The sequence below is a fragment of the Apaloderma vittatum genome, unplaced genomic scaffold (assembly GCF_000703405.1).
Source record: "Apaloderma vittatum isolate BGI_N311 unplaced genomic scaffold, ASM70340v1 scaffold14032, whole genome shotgun sequence".
Classification (NCBI taxonomy): domain Eukaryota; kingdom Metazoa; phylum Chordata; class Aves; order Trogoniformes; family Trogonidae; genus Apaloderma; species Apaloderma vittatum.
The window spans coordinates 19,224-39,250 of NW_009703173.1; the positions used below are offsets into that span (position 1 = coordinate 19,224).

General features: G+C 42.3%; 1 protein-coding gene across 1 annotated transcript; it reads left to right on the plus strand.

Annotated features, from left to right (window-relative positions):
• Positions 1–3,015: 3,015 nt before the first annotated feature.
• Positions 3,016–16,262, plus strand: LOC104270239 (diacylglycerol kinase iota-like; the record flags this gene model as incomplete). The annotated part of the gene is made up of 5 exons (XM_009864541.1): positions 3,016–3,053; positions 4,607–4,727; positions 12,283–12,319; positions 14,173–14,272; positions 15,662–16,262. Coding segments are annotated over 5 exons (413 nt in total), but the record flags the coding sequence as incomplete, so codon positions are not given.
• Positions 16,263–20,027: the final 3,765 nt, after the last annotated feature.

Sequence of the window (20,027 nt, forward strand, 5' to 3'; positions counted from 1 at the left end):
TTCAGCAGAGAGGCCGGTGATGGAGCAGGGGTGGAGCAGAGGCTGTCCACAGGACTGTACCAGTAGAAAGGGTTGAGCTTGGCTGAGCCTGGGGAGCCTACCAATGTGGGAGACTGAGTGCTTCCTCCTTATACAGACAGAGCACTTCAGTCTCCAGTCATATTGAGCTGTCACCTTTCACCAGCAGTAAATCCACTTTGTAAATAAATGAAAAAGGTAATAAAACATTTTTATTAGTCATGGCAAATGCTTGTTGTAGGAGAAGTTGAGGAAATAATGGCTTGATTTAAATATTTATTAAATCAAGTAATTTTTGAGGTATCTTTAAGACCTGAAGGTATTTTAAGTTATGATAAAACAGTTGCATAATTCATCATATATATTACACCAGTGGTGCAATGTTGCTCAGAACAAACAAAACCATTCTCACTTTAACGTTTTAAATTTTAAACTAGCCTGGCACTGCACGTTAACAGCATTTTTGTCCGATTTCTCAGTCTGCTCTCTCTTGTCACTACCATCTGCTTTCTTGTTTCACCACCTCTTTAACAATCAGGTGATTTTTGCCATCCTCACCCTCCTCCTCAATATGCCCAGCAGTCCCATTTGGGTTTATGGGGTTAGTGTGCTAAGCAATATTAATATGCTTATGTAAATGTGTTCCCTATTCCCTTTCTCCATTTCTAGTTCAATTGCTTCTAAGTCTTCCAGCATCCTGGCTAAGAGCACTGAATTATTTTACTGTAGTCTAATCTGCTTGTTATGGCAGGTGGTTTTGTTGATCTGTAATTTATTCATTTATGCAATAGGTTCTACTCTAGCAAAGCACTTGATTTTAAATGTGCAGGTAGACTTGCTGAAAAGAATAAGATTAGTGCAAAGCTAAGCACCTGCCTAAATGCTCTGTTGGATTGGAGGCTTAGAAAAGAGAGGACAAGATTGGTCTAATTATGTTGAATGTGTTTTAGAGCTACTTTATCCTAACAGCCTTATCAGCAGACCAACCTCTGGTTACAGATACTCAATGTAGAAGATTTCTCATGGCTTGCCAAGCTTTTCTTTTCACTTCATAGTTTTCTAGATCTCTCTCCCAGCTTTTCTGAATTATAATCTTGAGCATGGTTTACATAAGAATATGTATCGCTGCCTCTTAAGAAGCAACCTCAGGGAAGCCATGTTTTAAAATACTGGATGTAGAAGGCAATAAAAAGCTGGTGTCACCAGATTTTCACATGTGCGAAGAGAGCAAAATATGCAAGTCCAGATTGCAGTAACCCATAGAATAAATGTGGTGGTGAGACCAGATTGGCAGAAAAGAAGGAAAAAAGATGGATCAAATGACGTAAGTGTTAAATGCTGCTCTGCTATTAGTTTGAGCTGAGCCAATACTAGAATTGCAGAGAGGGGGGAAGTACATAAACCACTGAAAATGAAATCTGAAGAAGATATGTACACAGGTTTTTTTCAGTTCTAGCTCTTATCTGCTCGTGTTTGTCTTTTTCCATTCCTCAAATCTGCGTGCCCTTGCTCCCACAGATTGCCAGGGACATTTGCAGGGCTTAGTTTAACTCCTGGTCACTGTAAAACTTCCCAATGCTACAAGAATTTCTGCTGCTGTTTTCCAAAGTCAGAACTTAGCCGAAGTGAGATTTTGCTTTTCCCGCTGCTGCGTGGCCAGGGCGTGAGACATTGCCAAGACCAGAAAGCCATGGACAACCCCAGGCATTTTCAAAGAACGGGATATTTGTTGAGTTGTCTTTGCACGCCCTTCCTCTTCTGCAGTGTTTGGCTTGGATGTGTTGTAATTTCTGAAGCCGTAACAAGCTCCTCGTGGAATTCATACTGTGCAGTTTCCTGTGTGCTGTTTTTCAGACACAAGGCAATACTATGGTTTTCTTTCCCCCTTGTTCCTCCCTATGTGAACTTTTGGCATCTTTGTCAAGTACCGTACTTGAGCAAATGCTTAACTTGATTGCGCTGCCTAGAGTTGAAGACGTAAATGTACTTAGACACACTTGAAAAAGTATGAACTGAGGCAGATGTTTGATGCTTTCTAAGATGCAAACTGAGTAAATGTTTTCCCAGAAAGATTATTCATAACTAGTTTTCTCTATGTATTTCATGTTAAGGAGAGAGAGAAAAAGAAAAGGAGGAAATAACCGCATAGCAGTAGGTTTGTAACAGCTTGTTATGTTTTTTGTTATTTGCCACCAAATAAGGTGAATGCAGCCTACACATAGGGCAATATAGACCCAGGCTTTTGCCTGCTTTCCTTCCTTTTAACAAGTGTGGGGCAGACCGTAGCAGGTAGTGAGCAGCCCTCAGCTCTGTGCACACCTTGGTCTTGCCTTGCTGTGACCCTGTGGTCACTTTGCCTCTTTTTGTTTCTGTTTCCATCTGTGTCTGTTTAAATTAAAAAAGCTAAAAAGGTGGGAACTGTCTCCTGCTCTGTGTTTCGCCCTGTCTGCCAAACCCAGGGTGACTTGCTGCCCACTGGCATGTCAAGCTGTTTTTGTGATACAAATAATTATTAAGAAATTTTTATTTTACCATCTAAGCATCTGCAGTTTGAGACTCTCAGCATATTTGAGACTGACTGTCCACTCCACTATCAGTACGAATAGTCTCAGAGGTCTGAGGATGCTTTCAGGTTCTCTGTGTTTTACATTTACATCTTCAGTGGCAGCTCAGGTGCCGGAGACTCAGACCCACCCTGTGGACACTGCTGAAATGTCCCTGAAGTGTCTCAAGGCAAAAATTCAGATAGAATCATGCGATTTCATGGAAGCCTTGGAAATGCTGACTTCATGTCTCTACAGCTTTTTTTGCAACACGCGCAGTCTTACATTTGCCTGCCAGTGAAGGATTTACATTGGTTTTGATAGCATATATGAGAATGCAGGTGCGTTGAGACATTTGTCTTAGCTTGTGCATACTGTGAGCTATGTTCTCAGCTAGGAGGCTCTATGCATAACGCTTTCTGCCTGACATGAGTTTTCTGTTTGTCTTTTGCAGCACTTTTACAGGCGGCCATAGCTGGTGATCTGCTAAAGGTAAGTACAGAGCACTGAGTGTCCACTTTTTCAGAGCTTTTTTCAGGTCTGATATACTGTAAATTTTATCACACCTTGGCTCAAAACATCAATAGACTTCTGTAGGGACTGCTGGCAAATGCCGTTTTACAGCCTTTCCAGGAAACTGAATATTAGGGGAACACATCAGTCAGGTGAGAGGTGAAATTCAAGTGAATAGGATCTGGTGTTAGACAGCACCTTTCAGACCAGGATTCATAGCACACAGCACAGAGCAATGAGTCAATTACTAACAGGGAAATTACTATACTGGCAAATGCAACACTGAGCAGCAGGGTAATTCTGACACAGCCTTACACAGTAAATGATATTTTACGGCAGTGAGGTTTACAGCCAAGCCCCTAGAGTTGCTAGAGATTTCTTAACCTCTCTTTAGGCAACCCCCAGACCTGGTGGAACAAACCTCAGCTTGCTCTTTTATCATCTGATGGATGTCTCAGAATATGTAGTGTCTTGATATTGTTAGCTGTTGGGAGGAAAAGCCACTCAAGCAAAAATATTTTGTGCCCAAAGTCTGAAGTTCTATGTCTGACAGTTATTCAGGCTGCGTTTTTCAGTAGCCAAGTCAGGATTTGAAAACATGCCCTCGAATTTGGATGAAGACTGTGATTAATGATTGCAATTTTATCTGCAAGAAGCCAGCTTGGAGCCATCTGTAAAAATGACAGTACTGTTAGGCCAACTCTTTGCCTGCAGGTGCTCCTTCTATACCTCCATCCCTGTGCTAGTGGCTGCAGCATCGAGTGAGCAGCCCTTCAACCAGCAGGCATAAAAATTTTGGAGCATTCCCGCTTCTTGAAAACTTTCTGCCTGAATTTGATTTGCAGGGAAACATCTCGCCCTTCTTCATATGCATCGTAAATGATGCCCTGCTGTCACAATCTTTTCTCTTATTTCTGTAAGGATCTGCACCACAACCCCTGCTGCTGCCCTGAGTTTGCAGCATTTCTGAGACCTGTCTGGTTGCTGTTTCCTGCCCGTTCTTACCCTGCGTAGAGTTTCTCCCTTCGCCAGTCCCAGGATGCAGCTAGAGAGTGAAAAAGGAAATCTGAGGCAGCTGAACCTCACATCCCTGCACATTTTTGAGTTGGAGTTTTCTGGTTGAGTCAGAAGGTGTTCGTATCCTGGGCTGAGGAAGAATTGGATTTTTCAGCAGAGCAGCCAGAATTTTCTATCAAATACATATATTTTAAAATATCCCAACAGTGATTCTGCAAGCATTTTTAGCAAGCACTAATTCATTGCTAGTAGAGCAGCAATGTCTCATTGTTTAGGAAATACAAACTGTTTTTCTTAACCCATATCATTGTCAATACTTCTAGTTTCAGACATTTTTTCATTGGGGCCTAAGAGCTGGTTTTAAAGTAATATTTCATTTTGGTTTATTCCATTTATGTACTGACCTATGAAAAATCAGTAAACAATTTGCCAGCATATTTGTTTCTCCACTCCTTCCATCTTATCCTTCTGTGCGTTTATTTGTTTGTTTGGGTTTGTTTGGTTTTTTTCCCCAGTTCATAGAATGCTGTAAAAAAGGAGCCAATCTGTTAATCCAAGGACCTGATCACTGCTCCTTGTTGCACCACGCCGCCAAGTCTGGACATGGAGAGATTGTAAAATACATCCTGGAGCATGGTGAGTCACAGTGGGTAAAGCCACAGGGAACTCTACTTTGGCCAAGGGTCAGTCAGGTAAAATTACCCCGCACAGCTGGAAGAGCCCTCGCTCATCTGTGGTCAACCTCAGCAAAACGTCCACCTGCAGCATGCGTGAGCAGGAGGCTAGCAATGTGGTAGCCGTGAAAGCGATGGCTCCAGATGAAGGGAAAGTGTGGAAATAAAAATAAAGAATGGTTTTTGGGGAGGATGGGTATTTTCACAGTTAAATCAGTTGGGGGGCTATAGTGAAGCAATGTGACGCTCTAGTTGGAATCTCTGGCATAAGAATCTTCTGAACTAATTTGTTTTTCAATTAGACCATATGTTGTAGAAAGCACCTAATCTCCCTTAAAACATTTACAACGTTGGAGAGTCCATCCAAACATTGGTATTATTTCAGTACTTAATGACACACTGAACAGGAATCTGTGCATTTACTTCTAGACTGGATTCACCTAGGTTCCCTTCCAACCCTTCGATATTGTATCTCTTTTAGATTCAAGATAACGTAATTAAAAAAAAAACATGATCTCCATTTTATATTTATAAGTTATGATCATACTATTTCCCTATTTTTCCTTTTGAAAATCCTGTCAGTAACAGGATTGCAGGCATGCTTACACAGGCTATGTAGCAATTTGTGTGTGTACGTACATTTGAGGAGTTTCTGCCCGTTCACTGGTTGCTGGAGAGTGATATAGTAGTAGTGTCACTGCTCTGCACACAGAGCTAAAGTCCCAGTGATCAGCCTCCTGCACTGCAGGAAATGTTTTCTAGTCCTTCAAAATTCTTGTAACTATTATCTGATCCCTCTTGAAAACACTAATGCCTGTTTTGACTTCTGGGTGTCAAAATCAGCTATATTATTTCAGCATCAGTGCTAGCACTAGATGCAGAGACTTGTAATAAATGTTAGCTAATGCTCAAAAGTTACTGTGGAATTGTAGAGAGAGAACAACTCATAGGCAAAGAAGAGACAATAATCTGTCAACATTTGCGTTTTAGCTCAAGCTTGACTCCTAAGTTTAGATCTTTACAGAGAACAACTCATAGGCAAAGAAGAGACAATAATCTGTCTGTTAACATTTGCGTTAACTGGGGTGGGTTTTAGCTCAAGCTTGACTCCTAAGTTTAGATCTTTACATATAGATGTCATAAAATCTATAGGTCTAAGTTCCTGTGCTGTCGACAGAGAACCATGACTCAGTTCATTCACTCCGATATGATAGAGGTACTAGAGGACACCTGTCCTCTTTCAGTGGCAGATGGAAGTGAGGAGGGCATCTTTAACAGCAGCATACTTCTAGCATGACCAGCTCAAGGGAGACCCTAGTCAAAGTAGCCATTGCAGCCCAGCAAGTGATTCAGCTGAGTTACCTGTGTGCATCATTTGTTTAGCTAAACGTAACTACCTGATGTTACTTGCCCTTGACCATCCAGGACATCTGCATGGATCTCCCAGATAACATACAAGGCCTGTAGGAGACCTATACTGGACTAGCAGCTGGGGCCCAGGCAAACATCCCTGCCATTCCAAACGCATCCCAAGATCTGCTCATAGGCATATCGGATGACACAAAATATCTGTGTGTGGGTAACTGAACTGTGCCTGATATCTGATTGAGGGGATCTGAACTGCTACTTTACTCTTTTTTAAGTATAGATACCTGCCCATGGGTAGGTAAGTGTCGTTGGCCTTGTATCCCAATATTGGCAAGTATTTTTCCCAGTTGTAACAAGTCTTGTCAGTGCTAACTCTACCTCCTGTTTAACTTCTCTGGATTACCTCATTAGCCACACTGCATTATATATGCCTCTGAAATCTGTAGACAGACGTAATTTTATGTAGTTTTCTTACCACCTCTGGCCTTTTATCACAGTGCACATGACTTCTGCCAATTCACTGTCATGGCTGCCTCCCTGGGTTTTCTCTTGGGCACATACACCTTAACTAACAGTCTGATCCAGTTGCTATTCCTTTGAGGAAGGTTTAAAATGAGGTTATTTTAGCTGGTAGGGATGTGAGCAGAGAATCCATGGGAATTTTTGAGAAGAATAGAAAAACGTAAGGGATTACAGACTGTTAGACAAAGACAAACTAGAAGGTTGAGCAAATGTCATCTCAGTTCCTCTCTCCCGCTCTTTGTCCCCAAGGATGGCAGGAAGTGTTGCAGCTTCCCAGACATATGTCCTCTGGACTTCTCCAAACACGTTGTTTGTTTAACCTTCTCTGGGGATCAGAGAGTGCATGCGACAATGCTCTAATAGGGGCCTTCCTTTTTCTCCCACCAAGCAATTAATGAAACTCATTTCTACCCTTTGCACTTCTCAGTCACAAATGAGCTCTCTTGCTGAATCATCATCATCATCATCATAATGTCCTTGTTCTCCTGTTGCATTCTCTGGCATCTGGCATCTTCTCAGCATTAATTAGTGTATAAGACCCAATCCAATGCTACTAATGTCCAAGGCTTTCCCTGTATCTAGCTTCTCATTTCTGCTGATATCCACCCTTGGTGGATCTTACTCCTATTCTGAAAATTACCTCTACCCAGCCATACTTCCTCTGTAGTTTGCTTCCCGTACATGGCTGGATAGTTAATAAGAGTTCCCTTGCAAAATACCCTCTGGCACACAGCATAGAAAACCTATTATTAATCACACAGGGAAAATCTTCTGAATACCTTTAAAAAACAGCAACAAAAAAATGAGGCAAAACCTACCATACCAGCAATTTTAGCTGCCTAATGTGAAACTAGTGAGGTGAATCAAATGCGAAACAGGAGTGGAGAATCCTCCCCTGCCCACAGCACTGAGATTACAAAGGAGAGAAAATGGTGTAGTGATGCCGTCACTGTCCTTTGTGGAGATAGATTTATGCTTTCTGCAAACATGCAGGGGACATGAATGCGAGAGGTTATTCTGTGATCTTCGATCAGAATGATTTCAGAAGTTAAGGAGAGGAAAATAACCTGTCTTAAATTAGAAAAAGCAGAGATGAGTCACACAATGAGACCGCTGTGCGGTATTGCCAGATATTTAGCAGTGGACTCTCACAAGCCCAGAATAGCAGCTGAAGCACCAGCGTAGTAGGTGTCAGGACGACAGCTGCTTACTGCTGCAGGAACAGTTGTGTTGGCTGCTGTTCCTGCAAAACAGTTTGTCTCTACCCCCTGTGCAGGAAAGACAGATACACAGGCCTATCTGCTGTTCAAGACTGCCTTCCTAAATCAGAGGCTTTTTGCTTGTAGTAGGAGGGTCACCTTCTAAGGTCTGCCTGTAGCGGGGCTCAGGAACACTTAGGTTGAAACTGAGGGCCAAACTCAGTAGGTATCAGAACCACATCTGTTTAGTGCTGCAGTCAGCAACTGCCTCACACCCAAATGCATACGTTAGAGAAGAGTTAACTGTTTACATGCTTAACAACAACAAGATTAGAGAGATGGCTTAACAAGGCCCGTTAGCAAATGGATGTCCTAAATCATCATCTGCGTTTGGAATCAAACTTGGCCTGGAGTGTTTATCTGGCAGTTCTGAACTGTTTATAATTTATAAGCATTATACAAGGCATTCCAAGGTTTGCCTTCTTGTTTTCTCCTCTTCTCTGTAGGCTCAAAAGACAAACCAGAATTCTGTAGTTCATCTCAGGTGTTTTAATTTCAGACAGAAGAGAGGAAAGAAGCTTACAGAGACCTTAGGAGTTTGTGGTGGGAACTTCTGGTGGAACAGTGAGTTAGTAAAGCATCCCATCCTGTACATTTCTGTGACCTCAAACCTTAATGTAGCATCCTCAGGTAAGAAGGAAGATGTTTTCATTGCTCTTAGCACTGCAAAGCCAACAGTGAAGAACCATCAGTGAGTTTGGTTTTGTATCCTGACCAGATTCAGGAGTTCCAAAGAAGGCTTTCGGAAAGCAAATTTTGTCATGACAGTTGTATGCCAGGGGCAAAGTTTGAATAGTCGTCAGAAAGCAAGTCTGAAGGAAAGTGAGACATTTACTAGTATGTCTAGACTTGCAGAATCTTTTAGGGTAGTGAACAATTGTGAGGGGCCCAAGCAGAAAGCAGCTTAATTATTCTAGAAGACACAAGGTATAAAATAGTCTGTTCTAATGTGTAAGCTCACCAAATTTTAGGTCAGTGTGGCTGAGAGACAGTTAGGCTGGAAGACATGCACCCACAGCCCAACTACCTTCTATGTTACAGTGGAAATTCTGAGCTAAACAGCACTAGCAGTAAAAACCAGACACTGTTAAATTTCACATTGGGTAAAAATGAGGTGTGTGTAGTTGGGAGAAGACTTTAAATAGTTCTGATTTTGCTGATTACTGTTACTTTAAAAATACTCCCTCTCTGAAGGTAGGGGACCAAATCCAGTTTTGTCCCCTAGATAAAAACCTCAATCAAGTTAATAAAGAGGGTTTTGACTGATAAACAGCCAGAAATTCTGATAATGTCTGACATTACTGCTTAAAGCGAATACCCTTCTTCCTCAGTTCTTTGAAGGACTGACAGGACAAAGGACTGGCAGGGGTTAATAGCTGTGGGTCTCCTGTGGGTAACTGTAACCACATCCACTGGAGAGAGCAGAGCATGCTTCGGGCCAGGAGGCCTTTTGGACTGCATGGTGCTGTATATTTTGGAAATGCCTCTGAAATATGGTCGTTTAATCTCTCTTTTATGTCGAAGTGAGCTCAGCTAAAGGGCAGCTGCTTTTGAGAGAGAGTCTGCTTCCCTTTCCTTCTCCCATCCCCATCGCAGGCTGCCTTGCCTCCTGAGAAACTGGAGAGGGGCATTGGTGGAGTGAAAGGGGGCAGAAGGAGAGAGGGAAAAAAGTTAATAATTCTACACAGATAGTCTATCGGAGATGTTAAGGAAAGAGAGTGATCTCAGCTGGGCTTCCCCTCAGTGCGTCATGCTTTTCAGCTTCTTTCATGCGAACTTCTGCCCCCACCCCCCTGTCCCCATCCTGCCATTCTTTAGCCCCCCAGTTGCTCTCTCTTTCTCTCTCTTTTTTTTTTCCTCTTCCCTCCCTCCACCTCTCCACACATTTCTGTCTTTTGTTTTTATTTCCCCCCCTGCTGTTTTCCTTGATAGAAATCTCACTCATGCATTTCCCTTCCGGATTTCTATTGGGTTATTTTGTCCTCTCTCTCCCTGCGCCTTGGTCCCCTTTTCTTTCTCTGCCTCTTGTCCCCAAGTAGAACAGCCGCCTCCCCGCTGGGTCAGGATGACAGTGCCGTTAGCTTTCCCAGTGCCAGCCCTTCCCACATCTGTGCAGCTTTTGTCCCGGGGCAGAGGGGGATTTGGAATGGTCGGTTGGCAGCGCCAGGGAGACTGATGTAAAAATGAGGTCCCGAAAAGAGGGGAAAGGGAATTAGGAGGAGGGCGTGAGATGGTTTAAGAGAAGCACAAGTGAAAGCAAAATAAAGAAGTAAAGGGCACAGCTCAGGCTGTGTGTGAGCTGGGACATTCCAGCTTCAGAAGTAAGCCAGAAAGAATGAAGCGAATGGATCCCAGTACCATGTTGTTCTGCTAATCCTTTAACCCCAATATCTGTCCCATATGTATTGCTGAGGTGGAGCTGGGGCACTCCCATGACATGTTTCGTTTGGGACAGTATCCAGGAAAGCATCCTTCACACACACACAGGATGTACCTGGCACCTCCTCAGGTCTGTGCTCGCAGGCTGCCTGCTCAGCACTCAGTTCCCCTTGGTATTTCCCAGCCTTGGTATTTCTTCCTGCTCCAGAGCAGTTTTCCTTCACTCTTGGCTTCCTATCCCTCCAGACACACTCTGCCCCAGCTTCTTCTCCCTCACAGGTCATATTCTTCTAAATTCTCTCCATCCCTCCTCCCAATATTTTAATGCCTTTTTCTGCTTACCAGAACACTCAATGCATCCAGCACTATCACCCTGCTCCACCTTTGCACCACAACCTTCCTCATCCCATCTATGAACAGAAACAATAGTTTATTTGGCAGTGTCTTTTCTAACGCACTGCAGGCCATTCCTGGTTTGTAATCACTGAGATTTGGCATTGCAGCAAGCCATGGGGTGTTGCCTGTCTTTTTGAAAGAACATTATTTTCTTCTGGGACATGTAAAGGAGTCTCTTTCTTAATCTGTGTTGTGATTTGGTTTTTTTTTTTTTTTTAGTTTCTCAGGCATTATATATCTTTTCTCTCAACAAGGGGCTCTGCTTAGCCCCCCTGTATCCTTCTTCATGCTTCTATGAGCTCAGGGGCCACCAGTGATACTTCTAAGTGCAAGATGAGGATGTGTGATGGTAGAGTCAGGGTGCTGTGCATTGAAAATTGACAGTGGTGAATGAATCTGGGAACTGCTGTGATGGGTGATGCAATTTCTCATGTGCTGGGGACTAAGCATGATAATTTTTTGACCAGCCCTTTCTCATGATGACAGAAGTTGAAGTGAAGGAGCTACCTGCAGCTCCAGAAGCCAAGACAGCTACTGGCTGCCCCAATGATACTGCATGTGTCTGTTGAAAAAGCAGTGAGGGAGAGACAGGCTTCTCTGATCTATTCTGGTACACACTCGGAGTGAAAGGAGTGTAAAGGGGTTGTGTGTAGACCTTTGTAAGTAACTAGTGTGAAATTCCTCCATTACAGGTGAGTTTTGCTGTGAACTCTTGAGAACTCTTGAATTTCAGTCAGAGAGTACTGAAGAGAAATATTCATGCCCAGGAAGGAAAATTACTCTAAAGTTTCACAGTTCCCTTTTCTAGCTGCCCCATCCCATCTGGCAGTACTCTCCAGAGGAGTGGAGAGAAAAATAATAAGACAGACTGCAAAGGGAAAAGTTTTTCTCGTTTCAAATGCTGTCCAGATCCTAGCCTTCCCATATCACTGTAATTCAGTGATGGAATTTGCTGCTATAAACATCTGCCTGTAGTGAGTATCAAGAACAAAAGAACATTAGCACAAATGCATTATTTTGTCCCACTTAACAAAAATCTTTGCTGTTTTTCTTAGTCTTACTTTCCTGACCACTGCTAACCAGTGGAGCACAGGATTTGCATATCAATATAAAGACTGCTGGGAATATTCTACCCTGATCTACAGTCTGTATAATGCTATTAAATGGACTAGCACAGGGATGTCATTCAGGGTGGAATTTTGGCTAATTTCAACTTCCTAATGACATTTTCCCTCTAATACTAACAATAGATTTTAACTTGAAATATATCAGGGTTTCCAGTATACCAACATTTTCAATGCACTGTACTTACGTGAGCTACTTAATTGAGCAAGGTGAAAAGTGAGAAAATAAACTCCATGAATATTCATTCCAAGTATAATTTAGAGGCAGCTATTCCTTGGTCCTGACTGTGACTGTGCATTCAAAATTTTGTTAGTGCATGGGCTTGCACAAGGAAGTATTACCATGAAATTTGGCATATTTGTGCAAATTGAGCTTTCAGTGGGTTTCTTTTACATCTTTGCACTGGGAATCTTCTCTTGGTAGTCATACAGACAAATGCCATATGACATACCTGACTGTTTTTTGCAGGTCCATCTGAATTACTGGACATGACAGACAGTGAAACGTAAGTATAACCTGCTCTTATTATGTGTGTTAGCCTAGTAGACTTTTCTTGGTTTTAAGTGCAAACTTTCAAGTTAAAAAGCTTGTGAAATGGCACATCTCTTCAAGTGAACAAAAGTCCTTCTAAACCCAAACAAACACCACCTCATATATGGCTTTCTGGCCTAAAACAAATATGTTTTGAATTCCATAAAGGACTTCCTCTCTATTGCTTCCCAAGCCTTCTTAATCTTTCTAGAGGAATACAAGTCCTATATTGTACTTTGATGTTTCTGGCATCCGGTTACTGAGGGCCCAACCTGAATAGTAAATTCCAGAAGTCAGGAAGTTACTTTTCTTGCTCTACAACTTCTCTTCAGTCCCTTCTTGATTCATCCAGGGTGCTTTGTTTTAGCTGTCCCAAGTGGCTATAATCTGGGCAGTTGATGATTTCTCTTAAGTAGTTAGAACCTCAGTCAACAGTTATCATATATATAAAAAATGACTTCACTTTCCAATTCCCAACTGCCCAACATATTTTTGTATAATTAAGGTGTCACAAAGAGTATGTAAGAGAAGCATGAATAATCCTGGAAAGTGTATGGAATATATTGAAAGTGAAAGTCACCTTTCTTATAGGGGTTAAACCTACCATTCCTCATCCCATAGTGCCCTCCTCCTAACAGACAATGCCAGGAAGATTCTGCACAAGGTGCATGTGTGTAGCCCAGGGGTGACAGAATCTGGATGGACTACCTGTTTCTTGTCATCCAGTAGCATAGCATAGCTGCTGAAATAAAGTGCAAGTGAACGTGGCTATGAGGGCTTCCTTTTATAAATGTCACTCTGGTGCTAACTCCAGAAAGGAAAGATTCAAGCTATAACTGTTGGCAAGAATTTGTCCTTTGATATTCAGAAGGAAATCAGACAGCTTCTCGTTCTGAATCTAGTTCTCATGTAGCAGAGACAGATGCATTACCAGGTTGCCTAGCTGTATTTCAACTTGCCCTGTTATTAACTGAGGCTGAAAGTCCTTTAGGCACTCTCTAGGTGAATAGGTGCAAGATTTGTCCTCCTGCATGTATTTCTTGTAATTTGTAGTTTTGTAGGTTATGTAATGGACCTACTTGTTGAACACTAGTAATAAGGATACCTTTCCAACCTGCTCAGAGCATACCTTCCTCCTCTTGCTAGGCAAATCTGGGTAGACTTATTTAACCTCAGTATTACAGTCTCAGAATCCTGTTACACATAGCCCCAGTTTGAGTGAGGAGCTTCACAATGAATCCGCTCCAAATACTGAGACTTCTCTTTTCAAAAGCATTTGTTCAAGCTTTCCCAGTAGGTCACCAGTCCAGTAGTGGAAAACAAAAAGGCAGCTCTTGCTGTCATACATCCAAGAGAGCAGGGTATCAGAATCAAGGCAGCAAGTGCAGCAGTCATGGCTTTGACGGGCAGGATTTTTCTTGGATGCGTCCAAGAACAAAGTTAAGGAAAGAAATTGAAGGAAGAAGCAAACTCTGTTGCTGTTTTGCCTGCTGTGAAATAAGAGGGTGGCTAGTTTGCCTTTGCAGCAGTTAGCTGAACTGATATTTGGAGGGGAATGTGACATTCAGTCCTTTGAATACATAAAACCTATGCATGTTTCTTTCCTGCTCCTCAGAAGTTCTTCATCTGCTGTTTGTGCACTGCAGGCTTTCTTACTGAGTCAGAAGATGTAGATGCTAAGGGAGAGACTGCGTAAGTCTCCCTCTGCCAGCAAGAAGGAACCTCACAGAAATACAGCATCCTTCTCTCTCTGTCCTCTGCATCTCATACTTTGTAAATGTATGTTAGTGTATATGTCTCAGTGCTGGTTTCTGTGCTTTGGTCTAGGGGTGAGACAGCATTACATAAGGCAGCCTGCCAGCGTCATCGTGCCGTCTGCCAGCTCCTGGTGGATGCAGGAGCCTCTCTGAGAAAGACAGACTCCAAGGTAATCCAGCCTCATCAACCAGTTATAAAATGCTGCAGCCGAGTGAGACCGATTAGCATCCGTCCCTGCTGTTTGCATGATTGAGGCTTCCTCACGTGTGCCAAGAACAGCTCTTTTTAAACAAACTATTTTTATTTAGAAAACTATCAATTTAAACAAGTACGGGAGACATCAGTTCAGTCCCCAACATAGGTCATCTTCACCATAGTGAGAGCCTGGCCTCAAACTATCCGGTGGGTTGGATGTGAATGAGGCATCATGCACAGGACAGCAGCGTCCTCCTCCAGTGCAGTCAAGAGAGGGCTGTGTGCAAGGACCCCTTAAGGAAGCCTTGTTTGTGGTTGCGTAGCATCTGTGAGGCTTGATTTTTGTGGCTGACTTGCTTTGTGAGGATGGTTAACCATTTTCTTTTGCCCTTGCTTGCGCTATGCTCGCTTATGTGACACTAACCACAACAGTCTCTCAGTGTACACTTGGCTAAGAAAGAAGTCTGGTCAAAATTAAGCCCTAGGGGTATTTTGTTAATACAACAATGTGATCACTTAGGAACATGGTCCAGAACTGCCCTTCTGACATTTCACAGCATCCTGTGGTCAGCAGCTGGCTGGATCTTCGGATTCCAGAGTCTAAAGCACCTATGCTGTGGCAAGACAATTAAAACCAATTCCTAACGTGTTGTACTGCCTGAGGTGGCCTATAAGAGGGAAAGATCATCTCTTTTTCAGATGAAAGTACTGTATGTCACAAAAGATAATTTCTGCAACAGCTGAAATCCAGACAAGTGGCTTCTGACTTGTTAATCTTTATTTTATCCAGAAATCCAAGGAGCAAGACTGTTTTTATAGATACATTAATATGTTCCAAATATTTTTTCATGGTTTCAGATCAAGACTTGTGGTCCAATTTAACAGTATTCATAAGGTAGCTCAGAAAATTGATACGCAGAAAAATGATTTGTAGTTGAGATAGAATGAGACACTCATCTCAGATGTTGGCTGTCTCTCTCTGCCCATCCTTAGCAAAGCTTATAGCCTGTGTGGTGCATTTTTCAAGTGTTAGCTATAGCGCTGTGCTTCATACTCATTCACATAGGGATTGTACCCCTAGAACAGCAAATTAGTTCCTTCCAGCATGTGAGTTCTTCTGTGTGATGTATTAAATAGCATGTCCTTGCAGAACTGCATGATTTGTCATAAGCTACACAAGGACTTTGAAAATCTTAGGAATCTCATGACTCTGATAGGAAAACTTAACCCAAACTTGTACAACAAACAAGTAAATTTTCCAAATTTGCTTCTGTCCTTCGTAGTAATTTCTCTGGGTTGTGCTTTCATCTGTTCTTCTAAATATGTTAGCACAAGACTTTCTCTTCTTGTTTCTGTATTATAGGGTAAGACCCCTCGTGACAGGGCACAGCAAGCTGGTGACCCAGATCTGGCCGCCTACCTGGAGAGTCGACAGAATTACCAAATGGTTTCCCATGAGGATCTGGAGACAGCAGTCTGATGTCTGAAAATGTTGAAGAGGATCCTTGGAAATAGCAAGGCTGAACCTGAGGCGCTCGGGCATCATGTGAGGAAGAGGCTGATGGAATCAACGTGTCTCTCACTGTTGTGGAATAATACCTGAGGACATGCCACCAGCTTCTAAGGGCTATTGAGTCTTGCCACGGAATGGTTAGGTTCTATAAGTTAGCCCATGATGGATGAGGTGGGACACTCAAAGGTCTGTGGAATCCATGGGCCACGGAAATTTATCTTTATTGCTTCCAGCAAGTAGCATGAACTTCTCCCATGTTCATCTGTACACTTTATTTAAGAAAAAAGAAAAAAAAAAAGAAAAAAAAAAGGAAAGAGAAAAGAGGGTGTGGGAGAACCAACTGGACTATTAAAACACCCAACTAGTCCCTCCTCCGCCCCTACAGTTTCCTGCATTCCTTTTATTCTCCCATTCCCCTCATTCTCATCAGTTAAATGGTACCTGTTATCTCTGTGTTAAGTTTTCACAAATGGTCAGGCAGTAGCGAAATACTTGAGGAGCTCTGGATGCCCTTAGGAAAAAACTCAGCTTCTTCACTCCCTGTGATCCCTTCCTTGCTCTCCTCTCAGAATCTGCGTCCTCAGTGCTCAGTCACCAGGGAGTTTTCTCAGTTTTGGAGAGGACTCATCCTATTTCCTTGTTTCCCAGGGTATGGGGCACACTTAGATTTACAGCAGTAACAAAACTTAACCTCCTCATTATTGCTGGGTACAGTCATTTGTATGGAAAAGAGATATGTGGGATTCACCACACTGTATTGAAGAGCAGAAAGTTACCAGTTTGGTTTCTTACACTACCATTGCATGTATAATGACAGACCTGATTCTGCTCAGGTTTCATGCCTGCCTAAAAGTTGATAGCTATCTTTTACTTTTGAAAAGATGGGGTTTATAGTGGGGAGGAATCTGTACAAGGTGAAGAATGTTCTCAAGGACTGACAGAGGTAGGAAGGAGACCTAGAACATAAATGGTCAGCCTAGGCTTGATGCTGCCAACAAACAAAGGAGCGCTGGCCTGGTTTGCATTGGGAATAGGAAAACCTTATTTGGCTGCACCTGTAAATTATCTCATCCCTCAGGACAACACAGTTTCAGACAGGCTATCCTGCTGCAGAAGGGCAAGTGGCAGCTCCTTGCCTTGTTGCCCACTATAGACTCAGAAACATAAGGTTGCTTTAGCTGCTGTAAAGGCTAGCTATGTCTTCTGTACTCATCTGTTCTTTGTCTTGCCTCAAAGGTTATAACCACAAACGAAAAGAAAGCTAACCCACATACACAGGGGCATGCAAAAAGTGTTCACCTTCAGGTTTTCAATCACTACAGAAAACTCAGCTGCCAGAAATAGCAGAGCTTCCACTTCACTTGACCAGTTCCCATGAAGATGGTCACAGCCCACTTTTGGCATAATTCTTGCAATAGATTTTTGAATTTTGGTTTGCTGTTTGTTTTGAAAGATCCACCGGTGTTTGTTTTCATGTACCTTGCTAGGTTGTAGGTATCTGGTAGATGGTGATCATTCAGGCTACATGCAGTTTGGAAACCATGAAAATAACTCAGGTCATTATTCAGATGAGTTTTTCTTCCTTGGTAGAAGTTATGGAAATGAAATGAATGCAATTCTTTTCTTTCTCTTTTTTTAAATGAGTATGATTGTTGTGGCAGAGAGAGAGGAGCTGAAAAATTATTTTTTTTTTCCTGTTTTCAAAGTTTGTTTGATATGAGCAGAATATTTCTTTGGTATTTCTTCCTCTGGAAGGAAACTATATATATTTGTAATCTATAGATCAATGGCGACATGAAATGTATTTTGTCTTATTTTCTGTCTTTAGCTTTCTTGTTTAAAAAATAAAATATAAAAGCCAAATTCTTTCCCTCGATAATCATCCAGGGGCTTGTGGTGAAGGTCAGTATGTGTACATATTAGAACAGAATTTAGCAATGGTTAAAGTAAATAATCAGTATAAATTTTGGTGTATGTGAAATTTCCACAAGGAAGATCCTCACGCTTTGGTTTCATGGTAGGCCTTGCATCATTTTTCCTAACTGTGAGGAAAGACATTATTGTAATATTGCTATATATTTAATGAAAATAAGAATTATACTAGTATCATTTTTATGGTTTTGCTTTGTTTTACCAATGTGAGAAACGGAGGAAGCCTCAATGACACCAGGGGCTTGGTTCTGTCCTGAGGCCAGGCCAGTGCCTGAGCAAGAGGACAGTCAGTGTGCCTGCTGCAGCTCCCTGGTCGTTTAGCACCATGAAGCAGGTGGAGCAGTAAAGTCTTGCTCTAATCATAGGTAGCTCCCAGAGGAGTTATGATAAGAAAGCTGGATCTGGTGCCTCTCTGTCCCCAGTGAGACATCCATCCTCTTGGTGAGACATCCTTTGCGCCTCAGGAGTGGCTGCAGCAGGGGCTGTCTCTGGAGCAGCTTGGCAGGACGGGCAGATTTCCTGAGCTCCTTTGTGCCGTTCAGACTGCTCAGAGAAGCTGAGAGCACAGGAGAGAGTCTGGCTTGCCTTTTTCCCTGGCAGCTGGAGCATGATGCTGTGATCAGAAGGAGCCTGTTGTGCCTCTGGAAAGCTGCCCATGCTGCGTGGTCACTGGGAGGCAGTTCCTGTGTGATGAAAATAAGCCCCAGCACTGGGGATAGGACAGGAGTTGTCTGTACGTAATGTCTTTAATATTCAAGGTGTCCCACAGCACTGCACACATAATACAGTAGATACTGGCGTTGTATTTGGAGGTAACAGAGCATCTGTTTTTTTCTCGACCATGGTTCATACGCGGCCAGGTTTATGAGAAGTTGGTTCACGGAGGGAAGGATGTTGGGGCCAGGATGCTGCAGGAGTGTTCCTTACCCCTTTTTTAAGTGTCATGATGTTCTCTATTTTGGACAGCCACCAGAAGCAGGCAGACTCTGCAACAGGTAATGGTGTAACATACGTATTGAACCTCTGGAGCACTTGGAGTCTAGCTTAGTACAGGATCATTGTACCTGCACTGTGCAGGGCCCAAATTTTGGTCTGCACCTGGGAAACCACTTAAATTACATGTAAAACATTTTGATTTACTACAAGTGTCTGTACAGTAATTGTGCCTATGTGCGTATATTACTATATATATGTATATTTATGAATAGAAGTATGCATATGTATAGACACACACACACATATGCGCACACACTTAGAATTGTTCCATTTGAATGACAAAGTACCTAGGAATGCTCAGCCTTGGAGGTTGCTGGACTGACAAAATGTCATTTTTCATTTTAATTTGTTATTAAAGGGGACGTTTTCAGTAAACTGAGGAGCTTCTGAATTGTTTCATTGTACCGGTTTTACTATCTCATGTTGGACTTAAATGGAGGGAAAGAAAATATTTATAATGTTGATAAAATAAACTTACTTTTGTTATTTAATAGCATCAATTACTCTTATTTCATGCTTCATTGCTAGAGGTTTCTTTATGTGTTACGCAAGACATGATGATGCCGTACATTTCTCACTAATTACAGCATCCCTCAATCTTGCGAGGTGTGAGGCTGAGTGACTCATGTGAGACAAGAGTTCAAGGCAAATTTTGTCCATTACAATCAGGCCTCAGACTCCAGTGGCTCTTTTAATGTCTTGCATGACGGCTTGTCTGTATTTTAGCACTTTGTCTGTAGGTGTTTTTACTGACACCTGTCACCCTGGCTTTTCCCCAGCAGCAGTAGAATTGCTCTGTCTCAGCTCATGGTGCTGTAGCCTGGATTTGGACTACATGAGATGTCTCCTGCTATTGTCATATGGAAGCACCATAAACATAAAGAAAGTAAACCAAAATTGATGTTTTGTTGCCATTGATTTTCCAAGCTGTAATTGCAGAGCTGGTGCTGTTGTGGATGAATAGATGGAGCACATGGTTTTTCTGGTGGTGTGACCATGGGAGGTTTGTTTGAGTAGTGTTTAATGGCCTTTTTTGCTCATTTTTATATTTGTCTTTGCTGTGACAGTGACGTGCACGGTAGTGAAAATTTCTAGCACAAAACCTCACCTGAAGGTGGCTGTATTCTTTTCAGCTGTGCTGGATGCCTCCTGAGGGGTATATTTATGTTTTGACTCTTCCATTATGTCAAAAACATGTTAAGATAATCTAATTCTGGGCAAACACTATGAAATGGGCCAGGTACGTTGTTAGCCTTAAGGTTGCTGGAAGTTTAGTGATAGTCAAGAA